At 33.8% G+C, this 21,124-nt stretch overlaps 1 protein-coding gene and 1 long non-coding RNA gene across 6 annotated transcripts in view; one reads left to right on the top strand and one right to left on the bottom strand.

Moving 5' to 3' along the window:
* The window catches only part of NDC80 (NDC80 kinetochore complex component), a 48,885-nt gene that overhangs the window by 9,354 nt on the left and 18,407 nt on the right, over nt 1-21,124 (bottom strand). For all 5 annotated transcript variants that reach the window (XM_025429376.3, XM_025429377.3, XM_035718627.2 and 2 more), the window contains exons 7-13: nt 20,085-20,174; nt 17,624-17,717; nt 16,310-16,416; nt 15,432-15,576; nt 12,293-12,498; nt 7,168-7,320; nt 3,258-3,347 (exon numbers count right to left, since the gene is read on the bottom strand). In XM_025429376.3, the coding sequence (XP_025285161.1) occupies nt 3,258-3,347; nt 7,168-7,320; nt 12,293-12,498; nt 15,432-15,576; nt 16,310-16,416; nt 17,624-17,717; nt 20,085-20,174 (885 nt within the window). The remainder of the gene's footprint in view (nt 1-3,257; nt 3,348-7,167; nt 7,321-12,292; nt 12,499-15,431; nt 15,577-16,309; nt 16,417-17,623; nt 17,718-20,084; nt 20,175-21,124) is intronic.
* Nucleotides 105-20,091, top strand: LOC112648007 (uncharacterized). The gene is made up of 4 exons (XR_003128653.3): nt 105-241; nt 4,200-4,351; nt 18,521-18,662; nt 19,680-20,091. It is a non-coding gene; the product is annotated as an uncharacterized LOC112648007 (long non-coding RNA).

Raw genomic sequence — 21,124 nt, 5'->3', positions numbered from 1 at the left:
TGTTTTAGAGATCTGAAAATCAGCATATCCTAGCCTGAAATTCTTTCTTCTAAATCCTTCTCTCATATTCTTTATCAAGGTTCTAGAACATTACCTCCAAAAGATTCTCTCCTTGACCAAATTACTTAGCTCTTTTGAACTTTATTCTGAGAGGTCAATATCTAATCAAGTCTCTCATCTTCCAACATCTTCCAGCTGATATCTGATCACCTCAGCTTGCTTTCAGCAAGAATCCTATTAGGTTGGTTTAGATAGAATCCTCCCTATCCCTAGTATTTCCTCTCTGTAATTTTTTATCCACTGATCTGCACTCTACTTCTTAGTTATAAGTTCTCATTTTTTGGAGAGGAGCCCAATCTCTCTCACCTACTATAAAACCTCTTTGTAATAGCCCTCTTGATTAAAGTCCACCTTATTTCCTTTAACAGGTGTCATGAATAATTTTTCTTTTTTTTTTTAACATCATATACCAAAGCTGGACACTTGAACATTCCTAATTTCTCTCTTTTTTAACTTTCACAACCAAATGGGCCACTAAATTACACTATTTCAATCTTTAAATCTCACTGCAATAGCCTTGGTTTGAGTTTTTACCATTTATCATTCAGGATACTGTTAGGCTTTTGAACTGTGTGCTTATAGTCTAATGTACTTCTAACCTAGCCTTCAAAATGCCAACATTGTGGGCTTACTAAAATACACAGGTATTATGTACTGACTTAAAAATCTTCAGGGACGCCTAAGTGTCTCAGTCGGTTAAGCATCCTACTCTTGATTTTGGCTCAGGTCCTGATCTCAGGGTTGTGTCCAAATGGACCACTGAACTACATTGTTTCAATTTTTCAATCTCTTTTTTCTATCCTTACTGCAATAGTTTTGGTTTGAGTTTTTACCATTTATCACTCAGGATACTGTTAGGGTTCCTAACTGTGTGCTTCTACTCTCTTTCCTTTTCTGAGCCATTTGGAGCTCTTTTCTATAATGGGATACTGCATGATTTGTTAATTGAACAAAGCCAATTAGATTTTCACATTTACTCACTTCTTTGCAAAACTAGAAATGCAGCTCTAGAAGCATTTCAAAGTTCATCTATTTTTTTTTTTTTATCAGTGCCCAAGTTTCCCTTATTTATTTTAAAAGGCTTGTAACTTGTATTCTTTCCCTGTGCCTTTGAGATTTAAATGTTAAAGTACAACATCAGGAAGGTCATTCTTATCAGGAAAAAAATGAAAAAAGGAAATATTTAAAACTTAGCTTAAGCCATCCAGGCAGGCAGCTTTAACTTACTCCATCTACCAGAAAAACAACTTAGATACAAATTCTTTCTAACTAGTAACACAGAGGCCATAAGGTCTCTATTTACATCTGTCTGTATGTTTACGTGTGTCTATTATATGTGTGTATTATAGATGAGTGGTATTTTCTACCTCTGGAAGGTATTCTAAAATTTTTTGTAAAAAACTCTATTAAATTGACTTAAAATAAGTGCTTAAATAAATTCAGTATTCATAAAAAGTTAAAATAAAATAGAAACTAACCCAAATACTTTCTGAATTTACGTCACCTAAGAAAATATTTAATACTAACATTAGCTTAAACTTTGTTGATTTAATTAAAATAAACTTTTCTTTCAAGTTATCAACACTGAATAAAATGCATACATACAAGTCTTATTCCACCTGGGTTTATCAATCAAATGAGTTTATGTTAACTCTTAACAAAATTTGTCAGCAAGAAAAATTAGCTTGGGATGATGGCCGATTTTGTCTAATGTCTAATGAAATTTTGGTGGGTAATCTAAACATAGTAAAAAACAAATAAATTAAATGGATGTAAATAAGATAAAAAGTTTTTAGGTGAACTTTTAAATAGTCTCTCTAAATCTTTTTGGTAACCTGGAACCTTAAAGTTTTGCTAGGTTAAGTTAAATGATGAGTTAAGTTAAATTCATTAACTATTCATATCATTTTCAAATAAGATAAAGTACTGAAACATTAATTGCTTTGGTTAAATGCTTTTGGAATATTGGTTTATCCACTTTTTACTTCCTTCTACAGAGTTAAGTTAAATGATGAGTTAAGTTAAATTCATTAACTATTCATATCATTTTCAAATAAGATAAAGTACTGAAACATTAATTGCTTTGGTTAAATGCTTTTGGAATATTGGTTTATCCACTTTTTACTTCCTTCTACAGAGGAACTCAAGGTATGTGGATTTACTAGTAAACGTATTATGCCACTCTGACAAATTTTCTCTGCAAAAGCATGTTTCTAGAAATCACAAAAAAGTATTTGTCTGCTAATCCACAGAATGGTAATGTAAAAGTTTAATTTCTGACTTGTTAGATTTCATTAGAAATTAAAAATTTCTAAGGGTTAGAAATTCTAATATGTGTAATTAAAACTGCTAGAAATAATAAGGGAAAAACATCCTATGTGTGGTCAGGGTTGTATGACTGGAATGAATTATTTTTTAAAATATTTTTATTTATTTATTTGAGAGAGAGAGACTAAGACAGAGAGAGAAAGCACAAGCAAGGGGAGGGGCAGAGGGAGAAGCAGGCTCTGCTTCTCTGCTTGGCAGAGAGCCTGATGTGGGGCAGGACCCCGGGATCATGACCAGCCAAAGGCAGACTCAGGGGCCCCAAGATTGGAATGAATTTTAATTAAGTACTAGAGTTTTAATATCAAAAATAAGCCAGTACAAACTTAGAATTTGGTTTTCTTTCTATTAATAGAACAGGTTTCTTAGATTACTGGTCTACTCTTAATAAGAATTTTAAACAAAGTTTTTCTTTACTTTTAGGTAATCTGCCTAGAAAGCAAAGATTATGTTTTGTTAAAATAATTTCCTGTGTTGTTTTTAACAGGTCTTTGATTACTTAAGAAAACTGAGTCTTCTCTATTAAAGGAGCGAAGTTTCATTTAGAACTATTTAAATTTCTGTATTAGCCTGTTAAGTCTTTGTCATAAATAAAACTCAAAAGGGATATTAAATTATCTCAGGTTGAAAGAGGCAATTTTCCATTTAAAACAAGGGAAATTTACTCATTTATCATTTCCTCATCAATGTATGTGTAGCCTAGAATGTTTAAGTTACTTAAAAATTTAATTCAAATATTTCTAAGACAAGGATGTACTCAACTCTTATTTTCCATAATATCTTATTTAAAAATTTATTCCTTAGAAACTACAAACCACATTTAAGCATTAAAAATCTTTTTTTTTGCTTTTAATAATTGTTTTGTTACTTACCTGTTCTAAAGTATCTTCTAACCCCATTTTTTTATTTAGAGCTTTATTAATTTCTTCTTCAGTTTGGTTCAAGAGTTCCTTGAGTGGTACCTATAAAATACACAGGGATATGGGTTACATATGATATATGTAATTACAAAATTTCTCAGGAAGCATTTACATATTATGATAGAAGTAGCCACTTTGGAGGAAAAAAAGTGAAGCCATGATGTTTTTAAACTAAATTAACACATCATAAATAAGACAATAAAACTAATTTTTTTCTTTAAAGATTTATTCTAGAGAAAGAGAGAGAGAGAGAGATAACACAGGAGCAGGGGGAGGGGCAGAGGGCAGAATCTCAAGCAGACTTCCTGCTGAGTGTAAAGCCTGACACGGGGCTTGATATCACCACTCTGAAATCCTGACCTGAACTGAAACCAAGAGTCAGATGCTCAACCGAAGAGCTATCCAGGAGTATCAACAAAACTAATTTTCAGTGTAATTTCTGTAACTATAGAATGTAACTTGCTTTTGGTTTTGAATACTTGCAAAATCTTAGATTTGCTTATGGAGTCTGAAGATTCATTGCTATTATTTATACATTTTATAAGTACAGTTATTTTAATACAGTAGCTTTTCACTTTTTTTAAAAAGATTTTATTTATTCATGAGAGACACACAGAAAGAGGCAGAGGCACAGAGAGAGAGGCAAAGACACAGGCAGAGGGAGAAACAGACTCCCTGCAGAGAGCCCGATGAGGGACTTGATCCCAGGATTCCAGGATCAAGCCCTGAGACGAAGGCCGATGCTCAACCACTGAGCCACCCAGGTGTCCCAATATAGCTATCTCTTTTGAAAATAATTTTTGTTTTTCTCTTAATCCTTTTCAATTGTCTAATCTTACAATTATCTGCTTGTATGTCTTCTCTTTGGTATTTATTGAAATTTTTTTATAATAGCAAAAGACTTGAAACAGCAAATGTCCACCAGCAGGGACTGGTTGAATAACCTACAACAATGAGGACTTGGAGGCTGCAAAAAGAACTAGGAACATCTCGACACATTACCGCAGAGAGATCACCAGGGTGGGTTGTTCCATGAATAATGCAAGGTAGGAGTCCAGAATAGACAAATGTTTACCAGTTTACTTAATGATAAAAGTCAGGACAGCCAGATGGAAGAGATGCATAGGGAAACGTACTTGAGAAGAGGCACAGAGTTCCCATGCCCTCTTAGTGTGCCACTCACCTGGCATCTCCACATGTTTAGCAACCTTGAAATTCTTACTGCTTACATTTTTATTTATTTATTTATTTATTTATTTATTTATTTATTTATTTATTTATTATTTTTTTAAAAATTTTTTATTTATTTATGATAGTCACAGAGAGAGAGAGAGAGAGAGAGGCAGAGACACAGGCAGAGGGAGAAGCAGGCTCCATGCCGGGAGCCCGATGTGGGATTCGATCCCGGGTCTCCAGGATCACGCCCTGGGCCAAAGGCAGGCGCCAAACCGCTGCGCCACCCAGGGATCCCTACATTTCTATTTATCCTCTAATTATCTTTCAACATAATATGAGTTTCTCATTATTATTTTTTTTATAGAGGTCATATTCACACTTTAAAAATGATTAAACTCGGCAGCCTGGGTGGCTCAGTGGTTTAGCCCTGCCTTCAGCCCAAGCCCAGGGTGTGATCTTGGCAACCTGGGATCGAGTCCCACGTCAGGTTCCCTGCATGGAGCCTGCTTCTCCCTCTGCCTGTGTCTCTGCCTCTCTCTCTCTGCGTCTCTCATGAATAAATAAAATAAAATCTTTAAAAAACTAAAAATGATTAAACTGAAATAATTAAGTTAAAATGAATTTAACATAAAACTACTTCTTTAAAGCATATAGTTCAGTGGCATTCTAGTACATTCAATGTTGTATAACCGCCACCTCTCACTCCAAATCATATTCATCACCAAAAGAAAACTTTGTATGTTACTATGTTTTTAGTATGTCTTTTGAAGTTATTGCTGAGTTTTAGTTTTGGCTGTTCTTTTTTTGAAAGATGAAATGCCTCTTTAAGAACTTTTCTCCAAATACTACTTGTAACAGTGGGGTTATATACTTTCTGGATGCTATTCCTATTTTTATTATTCTATTATTATGTAAAACTATTTTCAGAGATCACAGAAAAACTTTTCCCTCTTTTCACAGAATGTGCATTCTTTTTGTACTGGGTAATCCTTTTTTTTTTTTAAAAAAAATATTTCATTTATTTATTCATGAGACACAGAGAGGCAGAGACCTAGGCAGAGGGAGAAGCAGGCTCCATGCAAGGAGCCTGATATGGGACTCAATTCCAGATTCTGGAATCATGCCCTGAGCCAAAGGCAGATGCTCGACCACTGAGCCACCCAGACATCCCTGGGTAATCCTTTCTACAATGATTTGATGCAGGCAATTATTTTCTTGCATCAGCATCAAACAACTCAAAATAGTAGTGTGTAAACTATATCCCTACCAGCCTGTCTCTGTCTACCTGCCTACCTAGTTATTCTTTGAGAAACAATTCAGTAAAAGACTGTTTATTGGATGAATTTTTTAAAAGATTTTATTCACTTACTTACTTACTGAGAGAGAGAGAGAGAGAGGCAGAGACACAGGAGGAGGGAGAAACAGGCTCCATGCTGGGAGCCCAATGTGGGACTCGATTCCGGGACTCCAGGATCGCGCCCTGGGCCAAAGGCAGGCGCTAAACTGCTGAGCCACCCAGGGATCCCCTGAATTTTTTTTCTATAGAAAATGAGTCTAACCCTATTTAATCAAATTCTGTTCACCAATAAACTATGATCTCTGGGAAATCAGGAGTTGGTTGTTTCTGGGTACTTCATCTTCAGCACCTAGCTGGTATAGAACATAGTATGTACTTAATAAATAATTTATTGAATGAATAATTCTCAAGGGAAAAATGCATACCTTTAGACTCTGACATGCTTTTTTTTTTTTTTTAAAGCTTTTATTTATATATTTATGAGAGACACAGAGAGAGAGGAGTGAGACAGACAAAGGCAGTGGGAGAAGCAAGCTCCTGAAAGCCCGATGAGGGACTCAATCCCAGGACCCCAGAATCACGCCATGAGCCAAAGGCAGATGCTCAACCACTGAGCTACCCAACCGCCCCCCTCACTGACATTCTTTATTCAAAACTAAGTATTTTGAAAATTGATATTTTTGAGGGAGCACTAAAATACTAAAATCTGTGAATAATTGAGAAGTTTCAACAGAACGATTTAAAAATTTTCTTCTTCAAATTACATCCTTGTCCATATTTAAAAATTTGGTGCAGATTTTTCATTATTGACTGCTGGTGTTACTTAATGCCCTATTATATTTCATGCCTTCGCACATGCCTTCATTTGTGTGCTTGTGCCTAAAGCTCTTTCCCACAGACCATCCCAATAAATACCTCATCTTTCAAGATTTCATTCTACGTCCACTACCTCTGTGGATATTTTTCTTTCCCCTCAATTCTGGCAAGAATTGATCTCAATACCATAGCTTATAAACATTTCTAATAAAGCACATACATAGCAATGATTTATTTATATCTCTCTTTCTCTGAGGGGACAAGTAGCAACTTAAGAGCACAGGTAATTTTTCTCTTTATAATCCTAGTGTCTATATTAAATATAATCAAAATTTCTTTTGGTTAGTTGAGTAAATAAAGTAAGGAGAGAGGAAAAGGCTTTATAGTTCAAAGAGGACGGTACAATAGAGAGAATTTAAGTACCAAAAAGAAAGTAGATTAAAAATTTCAGTGTTTTATTTCTATGTTCAGTCCTCAGTTATGAACATGCTGAAGTTTAAACTCTTACAAATAAATGAACAAGACATCAGTCATATCATTTAAAAATCTTTTGAAGTACTCATGATTACTTACATAAACTTGAGCTCTGTATTTGACAAGGCAGTTGGCACCAGCTTCAGGATTAAACTTAATTTCAAAGTCATAACCTTTGGAATTTTCAGCACCCTTAGGGATAAGTTTTAATTTTCTGGCCAACTTGTGATACTCTGATAATTGTGTTTCAATCTGTAAGAAGAGAATACAAAAAGAAATGTTAAAGTAAACCGAAGAGTCCCATTCCATAAGGTTTTCAAATAGCATTTCTGCAATTATACATAAAAATTATATGTATTTTACGGTAGTTTAGTAATTTGGTTTATTTCAGTAGTAAAGGTGGTAGTTTTAAAATACAAAGAATGAAAGATTTTATTCACACTAAATTTGTAGGATAATTTAAAGACGGTAATTAATTAGTAAGCAATATACTACTGTTCTTTCATTTACCAAATAGTTTGGAACAAGAATCTATATTCAGGTATTAACTAAAACTTACTTTTTAAAGTGTCAGAGAAATTATGAAACAAAGTAAACCTTAATATTGTTAATTTACAAAATTAAACATTTCATTTATCCAAAATAAGTGAAATGCAATCATTTAAGTCACATATGTTATTTTAACAAAAATATTTCAATAACACAATTCCATATTTCCTGGTCTGCTTTCCTTTCAGGGCTCTGTTCAAATTACATCATCAAAAAAAGGCTTTTCCTCTAATATAGCACCCTGATTTTCTCAATCCTCTTATTTTTATTCATAACACTTATTACTAATTTAATACACACATAATTTGTTGTTTTCTAGCCACAAAATTGAACACTTCAAGTGAAAGAATGCAATGGGGGAAGAACATTCTTTGGAACTTGCTTAATTTGTAATTTCCAAAAATTTAAAGCTCCTAAAAGCAATATTACTTATATATTACATTTAAGATTTTACCTATCATCTATCTATCTATCTATCTATCATCTAATCTATTTATCTATCTATCCATCCATCCATCAATCCATCCATCCATGTAATTTCTACATCTAACATGGGGCTCAAACTCATGACCCCAAGATCAAGAGTCACAAAATCTTCAGACTGAGTCAGCCAGGTGCCACTCATTTAACATTTCTTACTAATGAATCAGGAAATAATTTCAACTACTCTAATTATAATATAGCTTTCTAGGGATTACTAAGATGTGTAGCTGTTTGTCCTTAATAAATGGTTTTACATGTAGTTGCTTCTGTTCTTCACTAGCATTTTATTTCTCTAAATGAAAACAGTTTTTACAAGCCCATGCACTTTACCATGTCTAACTGCACGGAGAGCAAATGTGTGACACATTTTTTTCTTCCTACAACTAATTCAGACAGTGAAAACTGATCATATATTTTCCTAATGAGCAGATGCAGGCTCAATGTTTACCTCAACATAGAGATCCAGAAGGCTACTACCAGTCAGAGATGGCATGTGGAATAAAAATCAGTCCAGAAAAAAAAGATAGATACAATGTTTATATTAAACTTTTGCATTCTACTATCATTCTTTTTTTTTTTTTTTTAAAGATTTATTTATTTATTCATGATAGAGAGAGAGAGAGAGAGAGAGGCAGAGACACAGGCAGAGGGAGAAGCAGGCTCCATGCAGGGAGCCCGACATGGGCCTCGATCCCGGGACTCCTGGATCGCGCCCTGGGCCACAGGCAGGCGCCAAACCGCCGAGCCACCCAGGGATCCCCTCTACTATCATTCTTTAATCTTTCTCTTACCTAGTATGTACCCTAAGGTTTTCTTCTCACTGTATATGGCCTACTCTGTCCCTAACCAAATCACTGCTTACTTATTTCCCACATAATTTTCTTCTTTCAGCCTCATCTTCCCAAATAAAGAATAGCATTTACATGGCTAATTTTAGCTAGCTATAAACTCAGGAGTTCACCTGGTCCAGAGATTCATAACTTCTCCCTTCCCAAACAGTGCTTCAGAGATAAAATATATTAATTAACGTTTGTTGAAGGAACTCATTTCAGATTCACTGATGTAGTTTATCCACACCTCATTTTATTAATAAGGAAATCAAAGCTACGAGAGGTTAGATAACATGCTGAGTCCTCACAGGTATATGATGGCAAATCCAGATTTAAAATATAGGTTACCAAAGTCTAGGTTCAAAGACTTTTAGGATCACCAGTATAGTCTACTTCTTTTTTTTTTTTAATTAAAAAAAATTTTTTTTTACAGTCTATTTCTTATAAATGTCTATGTTTTTCCTTAATACACAAGAGATTACCTAGAGGGTTAGGATGAGAGAGTAAAGATAGTCAAAGCAAAGCAAAAGTATGGTGAAACAGGCCTAAAAAGGAGGCAGCGTTTACTGCTCATGCTGAACTGTCCTTTCCATGAAAAATTACATGTATAGGTGTGTAAAATACAAAATTTTAAAAATGCAACACAGTTAAAAATTAGAAATAATCTGTATTATGCCTACTTTATAAGGTGACCAGGATGAAAAATCAATACTGTCCCTTTGGGCAGAAACAGCTGATTTGTTTGAACTATTTTTTTCATTTTAACATAGTGATAAGTATTTATAAGAAATGATGTGCTAAGGAAAGTGCTGGAAGTAATAGGACAAAAAACCCCATTACCTTTGGAGCAAAACAGAAACTAAATTTTTCTCAGTGAGGTATAAATTTTAGTACTATACCTACAATAAACAAACATTATAACTGAAAATACTAGAGGAGAAAACTTCAAAACTTAATTTTGAAACTATTTTTTCTGTTGAAAAAAAAAAAAGATAGCCCTTTGGAAGACATGTTTTATTGCCTGTTCTTAAAAAAGTCTTGATTTACATAACTTTTCTTAGGAATGCAATAGTGTATATAGCAGAAAAGATAACTTTGGAATTCTCTGATAGGAAAATATTATTTGGTCCCTAGACAACCTGTTAACTTATTGTTTTAGAATACATTGGTGTTATAATCATGATTATGCTAAATCATTAAGAAAAAGTTCATGTCTACTGAGAGCTACATTAAAAAGAAAGAGTAAATAGTGCATAGCTAGCAAGGCAGTATAGAACATTTAAAAGGGATTGCCAACAAAAATAAGGATCAACTTTAATTATCTAGAAATTCATATGGTCAGTGAGCCTACTTTCTTAACAATGTTGGCTAAAAGGATACTATACTATCTATAAAACTGAAATGAAGTCAAATAATTTGGTTCTAGTGAAGGTCACTAGTGACTGCTGTTACCAAATCTGAGAGAAAATTTTAAATCCTGTTATTGCATTTGACACTGCTCACTCCTTCCTGACTTCCTTTCTCAGCTTCTATCTTCTTGAACTCTCTTGTTAGTCCTCAGTTTCTTTTAGTCCACTCTTAAGGGACCTTTGCCCACTTTAAGATGCTAGTGCTCCCTTCTTCCTATGCGTTTTTCCTTGGTGAATTCATCTACCCTTGTGGCTTCAATCACAATACATACTGATTTTTCTTAATCTACATTGCAAACACACATATTGTTTGCTCAGGTTCAGACTCACAGAACAACAGCTTATTAGATATTCTCACTTGGATGCCCCATGGACCTAACAGGTCTAGCATACTATCTCTATGCCTGATTTCTATTCTATTTTGGAGTAAGTGGTACTATTGCTTGCCCCATTGCCCAAGCCAGACACTATGAATACACCCCTTTTCTTTCATCAAGTCTTATTCACTCTACCTCCTAACTAGTCAGGATCTACCCATTTCTTTGAGCACTATCTAAATTCAGCTCATAACTTGTCACCACATTACTGCCACATATCTTTATCTGTTTTGTTTCCTTCCAATCCATTTTTCCCATGATCAAAAATGAGATCTTTCTGAAACGTAGTATGTGATTAAAAAAATTTTTTTAAAAAAAGATTTTTATTTATTTGAGAGGGAAAGTGAGAGAATGAGCAGGGAGAGGGAGAAGCAGGCTCCTTCTTGACATGGGGCTCAATCTCATGACCTGAGCTGAAGGCAGATACTTAACCTCTTGAGCCACTCAGGCACCCCTGTTTAAAAATCTTGAGGGCTTCTTGGAGCTTTCAGGATAAAGTCCAAACTTTTAAATATGAAAAGAATCTTTATGGTCTGCTCTGAGCTTTTTCTCGAGTCTTCTCTTCTGCTGTGCCATATCCCTCACTATTAAACTACAGCCATATGAAAAGATTCTGATGCCAGAATACAACATGCTATTTGCTCTCTGGGCCTTCCCATATACTTCTTCGTTTGCTGAATCCTCTACCTTTGCCAAGATAATTCTTTTTTTTTTTTTTAAAGTAGACTAGTGGTTCCAGGGGTTGGGGGAGGGGAGAGTGAGGAGTTCTTTAATGGGGAAAGAGTTTCTTTTTTTTTTCTCTTTAAGATTTTATTTATTTATTTATGAGAGACACAGAGAAGCAGAGACATATGCAGAGGGATAAACAGGCTCCTCGCAGGGAGCCTGATGCAGGACTAAATCCCCAGACCCAGGATCAGGACCTGAGCTGAAGGCAGACGCTCAATTGCTGAGCCACCCAGGAGTCCCTGCCAAGATAACTCTTATTTATACTCCCCAATTCAGTTCAAGTGTTACCTCCTCAAGGAAACCTTTCTAAAAATCACCTCATATATCTCCCTGAGACAAAAACACTACATTTGGGTTAGGTATACTATATGCTTTCTCAATACCCTGTGGAAACATCTTTAGAGGTGTGATCTCTTGGTAGAAAAATATCAACTAGATCAGAAGTTTCTTGAGAGGAGAGTCTGTCTTTTTATTCTTCTAAGCTCAGCATGGGAAGTGGCACACAGCAGATGTTAATTAAATGTTTGACTAGTGAATAGGTAAATGAAGAATTGACTCATACCCTCTTCTAGAAGGCATGTGATTTATGAAAATTATTTTCATGGACTTAGAGATCTTTTTGCTTTTTTCTTGGTTTACTACTAAAAATTACAGGCTACCTTAAATATGATTGAGAGAAATTGGGGTGTTATTGAATTGACATAAAGGGATAAGTGTGTTTTAGTAAAATATCAATGCTAAAAAGTTTTACTTCTTTAGCCAATTTATTCTACCCAGTTTTTCTTAATAGGGATAGACCTTTATGATGTCAGCTCTAAGTTGCCACTCTGGAAATGATATGACATACCGCCTCCTTGCCTCTGGCATATTTTAGCTCTTCATTCCACAGCTGCTGTTGTTCAGCCTCCAGGTCTTTGGTTAATTTATTAATGGTCTGCTGCAATTCATTTCTTTCATGATTTATTCTCTCGATGTCTGCAACTGAGTACTTCTGGTTATCAACAATATTCTGTAGGCGGGTATTCTCCTGTTTCATTGTTTCATATTCTAGTTCTGCATTAAAACAAATTTGTTAAGTTTTTCAATTCCTACAAAGAAATTGAGGCCATTATTTATTTTTAAAACATCACTGAGCCATTTTAAAATAAAATTTTTTTTTTTTAATTTTGTCTTTACACCTAATGTCTTTAACTTACAACCCCAATATCAAGAGTCAAATGCTCTACCAACTGAGCCAGTCAGGCACCTGGATGCCATTATTTAATAAAGTTGATTAAGACGTCTAAATTTCCAAGTTATGTACATGTATATTTTTCTCTTCTCTTTTTGGAGATGATCCTATTTGATCCCACTTTGTTAATAACATTGCTGAAAGATGATACAATTAAAGTTTTATGTTAGAAACTTACTTCCCTATTGGCTCGCATGACTTTCAGAAAGTGCTACATAAAAAAAAATGACCCCAGACTTAATGACTGGATTGAGAATTATTACACTTAAAAGGGATAGTCTGCCAATGCTCAGTTCAAATGCTTTTAATACGCCAGTATGATTCTCTGCAATAAGTCAGAAAACATACAAATTTTTCACAAACATAAAAATATTTATATCAAATACATCACTTTATTATTTCACTGACATTCTCAGTAGTTTGATCAGATAATAACTAACTATAGTGGTTAAGTTCTTGCTCTATTTACCAAAACTTGTTTTTTTAAAAAGATTTATTTATTTGACAGAGAGAGTGAGAGCACAGGTAGGAGAGGCAGGGGGAAAGACAGAGAGAGAGAATCTCAGACTCCATGCTTAGCATGGAGCCTGATGTGGAGCTTGATCCCAGGACCCTAAAATCATGATCTGAGTTAAAACTAAGAGTTGGACACTTAACCAACTACATCACCAAGATTAAGAAGCAAAAATGACTATATTATTATACTAAGATAATGGTATTTAGAAACAGCAAATGATCAAATGATCACGCAAAGGGGCAAGAAAATTTATCAAACTTAAAAATATTTTGGATTATATAGAATGGTGTTTCCCAACCTTTTGTTATTTGTAGCTTACAAAGAATATGATAGTACTTTTAAGCTGGTTGGGATAGATGGATGAGAACTCACATGACCAAAGGGGCCAAGACAATCATCCCATGGGCTGACATGGTCAAGATCTTGGCTTTGTTATAATTCATTTGTAGCACTGTATTTGGAAACCTCTACACTTGAGCTCAAAATAAATTAATAGTTGAAGTAAAACTTTATACATTTATCATAGCACAAAAAAATCCACAATGTATAATATCCATATAGTTTAAATAGGTCTTTCATTCTTGGCCATGAATGACTAAATAATCATGAAAGTTAAAATACTCAGAATAAAAACATCTTAGGTTAAGTTATCAAATTATTATCTCAAACTAAATCAATCTGGAATGGCAAATGATTGCTAAAGTATCTTTCTCACCTCTTCAGCTTGAAATTATTGGGGAAAATTCTCACAAGAAAAGTCAGAAGTATGACAATTCTCTTAAATGCTAATGAGAAAGAGAATATTATAAAGTATTGATTTAACTGCATTACAAATATTGCTATAATAAAAATTAGTCTATCACATCATCATGTAGAACAAACATTGGGGCTAATGTAAATAATTTAAAGGCTTGGTTTATAGTAAATCAAATATATGTAATCAGAGTTATTTGGAAAAAAAATAAGCTGATTTGACAAATACTCCATATAATTATTATCCTTGAATTGACAGATGGTTAATACTACATATACTAAGCATTAAATCAAATATCCTAAGGACCTAGGACTATCTATAGAAATCCTATGTGGGATAGACATAGCCTAAAAACCCTATAAGAATAAAACTGAAGCAGCCAAACACCCAGAAAAATACTACAGTAGGTCCACTGAGTTATTCATTTTGTAAAGTGCCATCCAATGGCCCTGCAATGTATGGATACTTTCCTTTGCTCTCCTGCTGGCAGTACAGAAATATAATCCATAGCTTACAGTATCTTACAGTAAGATAACAGTACCTTACAGTTTTATGATTATAACTGATATATGCTTATGAAAAACAAGGTTAAGAACACACATGATATAAACACACTTTCTTTAATTGGGCTTCTGCTTCCATGGAACTGTAGTACTTCTGTCTTTCCAAGTTACTTTTCTCCCAAGTGGCTTAGGAGGAGTGATGGAGGATAAGACCAATTGTAGCAGACTAAAGCCAGTAGAGATTTAAGAATCTGGCTTGTTAATTATAAGGTGGAATAGAATATTCATTTATATCAGGCAGCATATGTTTTTAGGTTAGGTCCCTCTTGGCTTTAAAATATCAGACATGTAAAAAAAAAATATATCAGACACGTGAAAACATGTTAGAAGGTGTAGTAGGTTGAATAATGGTCACTCAAGCATATGAAATTCTAATTAATGGGATTTGTAAATATTTCCTTATTGGAAAAGAGGCTTTCACAGATATGATTACGTTAAATATTTTGAGGTGAGATTACCCTGGATTATCTAGTGGGTCTTAAATGCCATCATAAGTGTCCTTAAAAGACAGAGCTGAGAGAAATGGACACAAACAAAAGAGAAGACCCACGAATAGAAAAAAGGTAATGTGAGGATGAAGGCAGAAATTGGAGTGACATGGCCAAAAGTTCAGGAATGCTATCAGATAACAGAAGGTGGGCAAGACATGGAATGAATTCTCTGTGCTAAAATGTGGACTTCTGGCCCTTAGAACTGTGAGTGAACAAATTTCTGTTGTTCCACCAAATTTGTGGTATTTTTCTACAGCAGCCTCAGAAAACTAATACATGTAGAAGGCACTGAAAACTTGGTAGCCTGCTATAGCCATTCACCATTAAAGGAAAAATGATTTGGATGACAAAGCTGTCTCTGTATATGATAAATCCCAAGCAGGTCCCCATTTCAGTTTGAATATCCTCTTTTAGCATTGATTGTACTTACCTACTCTAGAAATTTCTTCATCAAGACCATTCAATTTCTGGTCAAGAATTGCTGAATGAGACTCCAAATTGTTCATGTATGCCTGATATTTTTGAACATCTGCTTGTAAGGAAGTTTTCAGTTTTCTCAATGACTCTAGACGATTCTTTAAAAGAAAAGAACATATTATTCTAATTGACAACCATTCCATACTTTACTTGAAAGTAACACAGTATTATTTAAATTCATCTTAGAGAAAGGTGTATTAGCATTTCCTTTCCCTTTTAGAAGGAGCCAAAGAACTAAAAGGGAACTTTGCTGTTATTACCTAATTAAGAAGATACACTTTTCAGGAAGTCAGTTGGGATACAAAAAGCCAAGGGCCAGAATGAAAAAGCACAAACATTTAAGATCTGATATTTTATAAAACAGTCTAGGCATTTCAATAATATAATTCACAAAATAAAATTAGGTATCTGCATATTATTTAGCTTTTAGAAAACCCTTAGAATACAATATGTTATATAAAGCCACTTATCACCATTCCCTTTTCACTAACTACATAACTCAGGGCTTCTTGTAAATATTGTTCCCTAGAGGTGTGTAACATGGAGACCTTGTTCAAAAGATCTTTTTAGTCTTATGTAAATAGGTAAGATTCTTTCATCATATTCTGAACACCATTAGTTCAAGACTGATAGATCACAAGGGAAAACAAAGCTCTAGAGATAACAAACATGTTTTCATGGGGAGGTCTGTCCTATGTAAAAAAAAAAAAAAGAACTTTTAAGATGCTTTTTTTTTTTTTTTTTGATAAATAGCTGATATCCTCTAAGGAGATCCAAGAGTTCAAAAGAGCTAAGTATATAAGCCTATCAATGATAAGCATGTTTACTAACCGGTTCTTTTTCTCTTTCTTGTTCCAATCTTGCAATTTGTTCATTCAATGCTTTATTTTTTGCTGCTAGTGACTCCAGCTTAGAAGCATCTACATTAAATAAATCCTCTGGAGAGAAAACCCCAAAACTTAGTTAAGATCTCAATTCTGCCTATAAACATTTTCCCCCAGTTCACCATTGATCGCGCTTTCCCTTTATTTCCTTCTTAGTCTCTGCTCAAAACGCTACCAGTGAAGGATATCCTCTCTAAAATAGCAAACCTTTCCCTTCATTACACAGTCTGCCCTCTTATCTTGCTTTATTTTTCTTCATAGCACTTATCATCCTTTGACTTAGAGTTGCTTATTTATTATCTCTAGTAGAGGTAATCTCATAGGGCACGGATTTTCTATCGCTTATTCATTACTGTATCCTCTGTGCCTGAATAGTGGCTTGCCCACTGTAGGTATGTAATATTGTCTGAATAAATGAATTCACTAAATGTTTTTTATACTAGATCACTATGAATTTTCCTCTTTTAAAATGAAACTTCATTTACATCCCTTTCTTATGTGGACAAGCTGAAATTGTCCTTATTATTTCAGGGAGATACGTCCAATGGGAATATATGGGAAATGCTTTCGCCTTTTGTGCCAATAATGGCAAGGCGATACTCTACCATTTTGATTGATTTCATTAGAGAAATAGTTTTACACATCTTATATGTTTTACCCACCACTCATTTTACATCTAAGACTATTTCAATAAAAAGAAAAAAAAAGTAAAATAATTCCTCTGGAACATTTTAAAGTTAGCAAGTATATATTGAATGTCACTAGGTTGTAAAAGAGTGGAAACATAAAGAATTTCTTTCTTCAGAAATATAATGGTCCATTAACTGCTTACCACATATTTTGAAAGGACCTTAGATCTTTTGACTAATTAGCACTTTAATTTCTCGAACAGTAGAGCTAGAATATTATAGGAATATCACAGGAATAACATTTGCTGTTTATCTTCTGTGTTTCTGGTAGTGTGTTTGATACTTTATGTACATGGCCACATAATCCTTGCAAAACTTCGTTAGGTTAAGTAATTTGTTAAGGTCACATAACCAGGAAAGGATTTTGCCTCAGACTGACTTCAACATTGGTATTCTTTCTGCTTAACTATCACTTCTCTCCATCAAAGAAACAATGAAGATGAAAATTAGTAGGCATCAAGATACATTTAGAGTAGCTCATATAAATGTTGGGTGTAGTAAAATAAGCTACAACTCCATGAACAGTTTAATACATGACTAATAGCAAGCACACTAGTAATGAGAACACTTACTCAGCTTTGACTGCAACTCTGCATTCATCTCTTCAAAACTGTCAGCACCAGTCATGAAACTCTCATAGCATTTTATGGTGTAGTCCAAAAACAGCTGATTGGGTTAAGCAGATTTAAAACAAAGCTATTATTCTCTATTTAGTTTGTTCCATTTTTCTAAGTGGAAATTTGAATTTGAATTAAAACAAGTCAGGAATACTAATTATATGAATTCCTATAAACGAGATACAAACCTAGTATATATCATTAATTATGCTGCACAGACTTACTCAGTCTGCTACTTCCAATGTGATGAGGATAGAAAGAACACAAATTTAGATAATGGTGATAATTAGTAAAGAGTAAAGAAACATATCTTCAGAATTTTGAGGTCAAACAACAGAAGCTTATTAATAAACATAAACATAAAATGCACATTCATCTTTAGGGACAGATTATCCTTATGAATGAACCTTATGAAAAACTCATGAACTGATGATCATCTAAATCCAATTAAACTGACAAAGTCTAGCTATGAAAATCAGAATGAAGGCTATAGTTACACAGTAATTTCAGTCTAAATAAATGGCTTGGTTTGTAGAGATCTAAATAGTAGAATATTGTCATTTTTAATATTTATCCAAGAAAAAGTAACACTATATTTTGCAGTTATGAGGTGTTTTGGTCACTGAAGATGCATGCTTTGTTAGGATGTGAGAATGGCGGATCAGAATTTTCCAAAGCCTAGATGAAATAAATATCTCCCAATTCCCTTTGTGCTGATTCTCTGCTAACTAAGTAACCTCTCTATTACTTGGTTGATATGTAAAGGGTACTCTGAAGAGGCAGTATGAGTCTTCCTGTAACTGGAAAGGTAAACCACTGATGATAAATTAATATATTTTCATTCTATTTCAGATCAGTCTCTTGTGAATTTGGTGACCGTGAATTAGTTTCTTTAAGTTTGGTCAATATTGATTTTGCAGATTAAAAAAACAAAATTAAGCTTCTGCAACCAAATGCTCTGCCACTAACAAACTGAGTTTCTGGATCCACAAAGGTGAGGCTCAGAATCTGGTGAATCTGGATACTTTGAAAACCCTCTTTAATTTATAATAGCACTTTATAATTTCCAAAGTGCTGCTCAGTATATTGTCATTTGAAATAATAGCTAAAATAACAAGAATAACTTTTACTGCTGTAACCTTTAGGATAAATGTCAAAAACTTAAATATCTAATAAGTGTTGAAATTGTATTTGACTGAAAAATGAGGTAGAGATAAATCTAGTCCAGTACACATACTGCAACATAGGAGGAGAATTCTCTCAAGAGTATGATCAAAGGCTTTCTAACAGCTTTTCCAGCAGGGGTCAATCCTGAAGTAGTAAAAGGTATGGTTTACTCCCTGTTTAAAAGGAAAAAAAGCAATGATACCTCTTTGAACTATTTCCCAGGTAGTAATAAAAAAATGAAACTGAAGTTTCTTGCCACTTTCTTTTTATGTCAAATGCTCCAAAGAATGTAGATTAGAATTAGCATAGAAAATGGTTTTCCTTCTTAGGGACCTGCATGGTGATCGATCTTTTACATGTGCTTGGCACATTAATGTTTAATATCAGTATTATAAATCTATTCCTTGGAGTTGGTATTTCCTCTATTTAGACATGTAAATTTGCTTATTTTAGGAAATACGGTGGAGTTACTTACATAGTTTAGGCTCCAATAAAGTATGGCTTGGGAACCGATTTAGATCATGTTTACACTTTTACCTCAATCCCTTTTGGACGTGGTAACTCAGATCTAAGTGGTAATATGCCTGACTAAAAAGGCCAAAACAAAACAACCTACATGTAATATCTTAAGACTCAAAGACTTATAGTTTCTATTGACAAATAATTATATTAGACTTATGTTGCCAGTATTGATAACTTCATTCTAAAAGGTAGGCAAGAAATGTTACATCTATAAATAAAACAATAATGTGTTATGATTTAATTATAATTTTCTTGCATTTTTTACTTAGTTAACATTTTATTTATTTATACTTATTTTGTGAAAATGATTTATTTATTTTAGAGAGACAGCATGAAGCATGAGCACAAGTGCACTGCTACACATGCTGGAGGAGGGGCAGAGGGGGAGAGGGCGAGAGTCTCAAGCCGATTCTGCACTGAGCATGGAGCCAGATGTGGAGCTCAACTCCATGACCTTGAGATCATGACTTGAGCCGAAACCAAGAGTTGGATGCTTAACTGTCACCCAAGTGCCCCACTTATATAACATTTTAAATTTCTACACCTATTTAATTTTAAGAAACTACAATGTGATTTCAAGAATAAATCTATTAATATCTAAAAGATTCAATTTTAGAAGTTTTTCAGGAAGCAAAAAGACAAACACTACAAAAGACTATACTAATTTCAACAGTGACAAAGTTAATAATATCAAGATAATGCTAATGTTTGTGGTAATGTAAGATACCTTATTGTGCATAATTCCATCTTCAGTTTCTTCTCCCCAAGGCTGTCCATCATCAAACAAAGGTGAGCTTTCTTTCATGGCATTATGTAACTAATAAGTATACAAATAATATATTTAAATTGATGAAGTATGAAAAAAATGTACAGCTTTTATGTTTGTCACATTTGTTTTAGCGTGATTTTTAACGCATTTACATTACTCTATGACTGAAAATCTCAAGAGGTCATTTCATTGAGCATCAAAATGTAATGTTTTTGATATGTTAGTAACTAAATCCATTAGGATTAAAAAAGGATTCAATTTTAGAAAGGATGGATTCCATATTTAGTTCTATAAAATAGGCTTTTTTTTTTTTTTTTAAGATTTTATTTACTTAGTCATGAGAGATACAGAGAAAGGCAGAGACACAGGCAGAGGGAGAAGTAGGCTCCCTGCTTCCTGCCCGATGCGGGACTCAATCCCTGGACTCTGGGATCATGCCCCGAGCTGTAGGCAGATGTTTAGCCACTGAGCTACCTAGGTGTCCCAAATATGCTGATCTTTATGCTGCTATTAATTCATTGAGAGCATATACACACATTTTAATGAAACTCTGATAATCTAAAAAAAAAAAAAAATTGCCACATAAAAGGTAAACCAAAAAATTATTTCTTTTAATGAATTCAAGTTTGGTATTTAAAAGTTATCCACAGGTTCCTTCAGGGTGTATAAATATGAACTTAAGATTGATTACAATATAAAATATTCAGAAACACAATTGTTTAACCTTGAAAGTGACAACAGATATTGTAGCAAAACATTCAGATGTTTATAATGATAAGCTAAAAAGGAAATGGCTAAAGGATTTTAAGGCAAAGAAATCCCATTTTGCAATACCTGTTTTTATAAATTGTCTTAAAAGCATAACCTTCCAAACATGAAAATTACTAGAAAATGTAAATGAAGTGGCTATTAAATGTAAAGATATAAATCTGTATCTAGTATAATGCACACCAAGCTTCTAAGAAAAGCATCATGCATTAGGGATGTAAAAGAAGAAT

This window comes from Canis lupus, chromosome 7 (assembly GCF_003254725.2).
Source record: "Canis lupus dingo isolate Sandy chromosome 7, ASM325472v2, whole genome shotgun sequence".
Lineage (NCBI taxonomy): Eukaryota > Metazoa > Chordata > Mammalia > Carnivora > Canidae > Canis > Canis lupus.
This window is presented reverse-complemented; position numbering and strand designations above follow the sequence as displayed.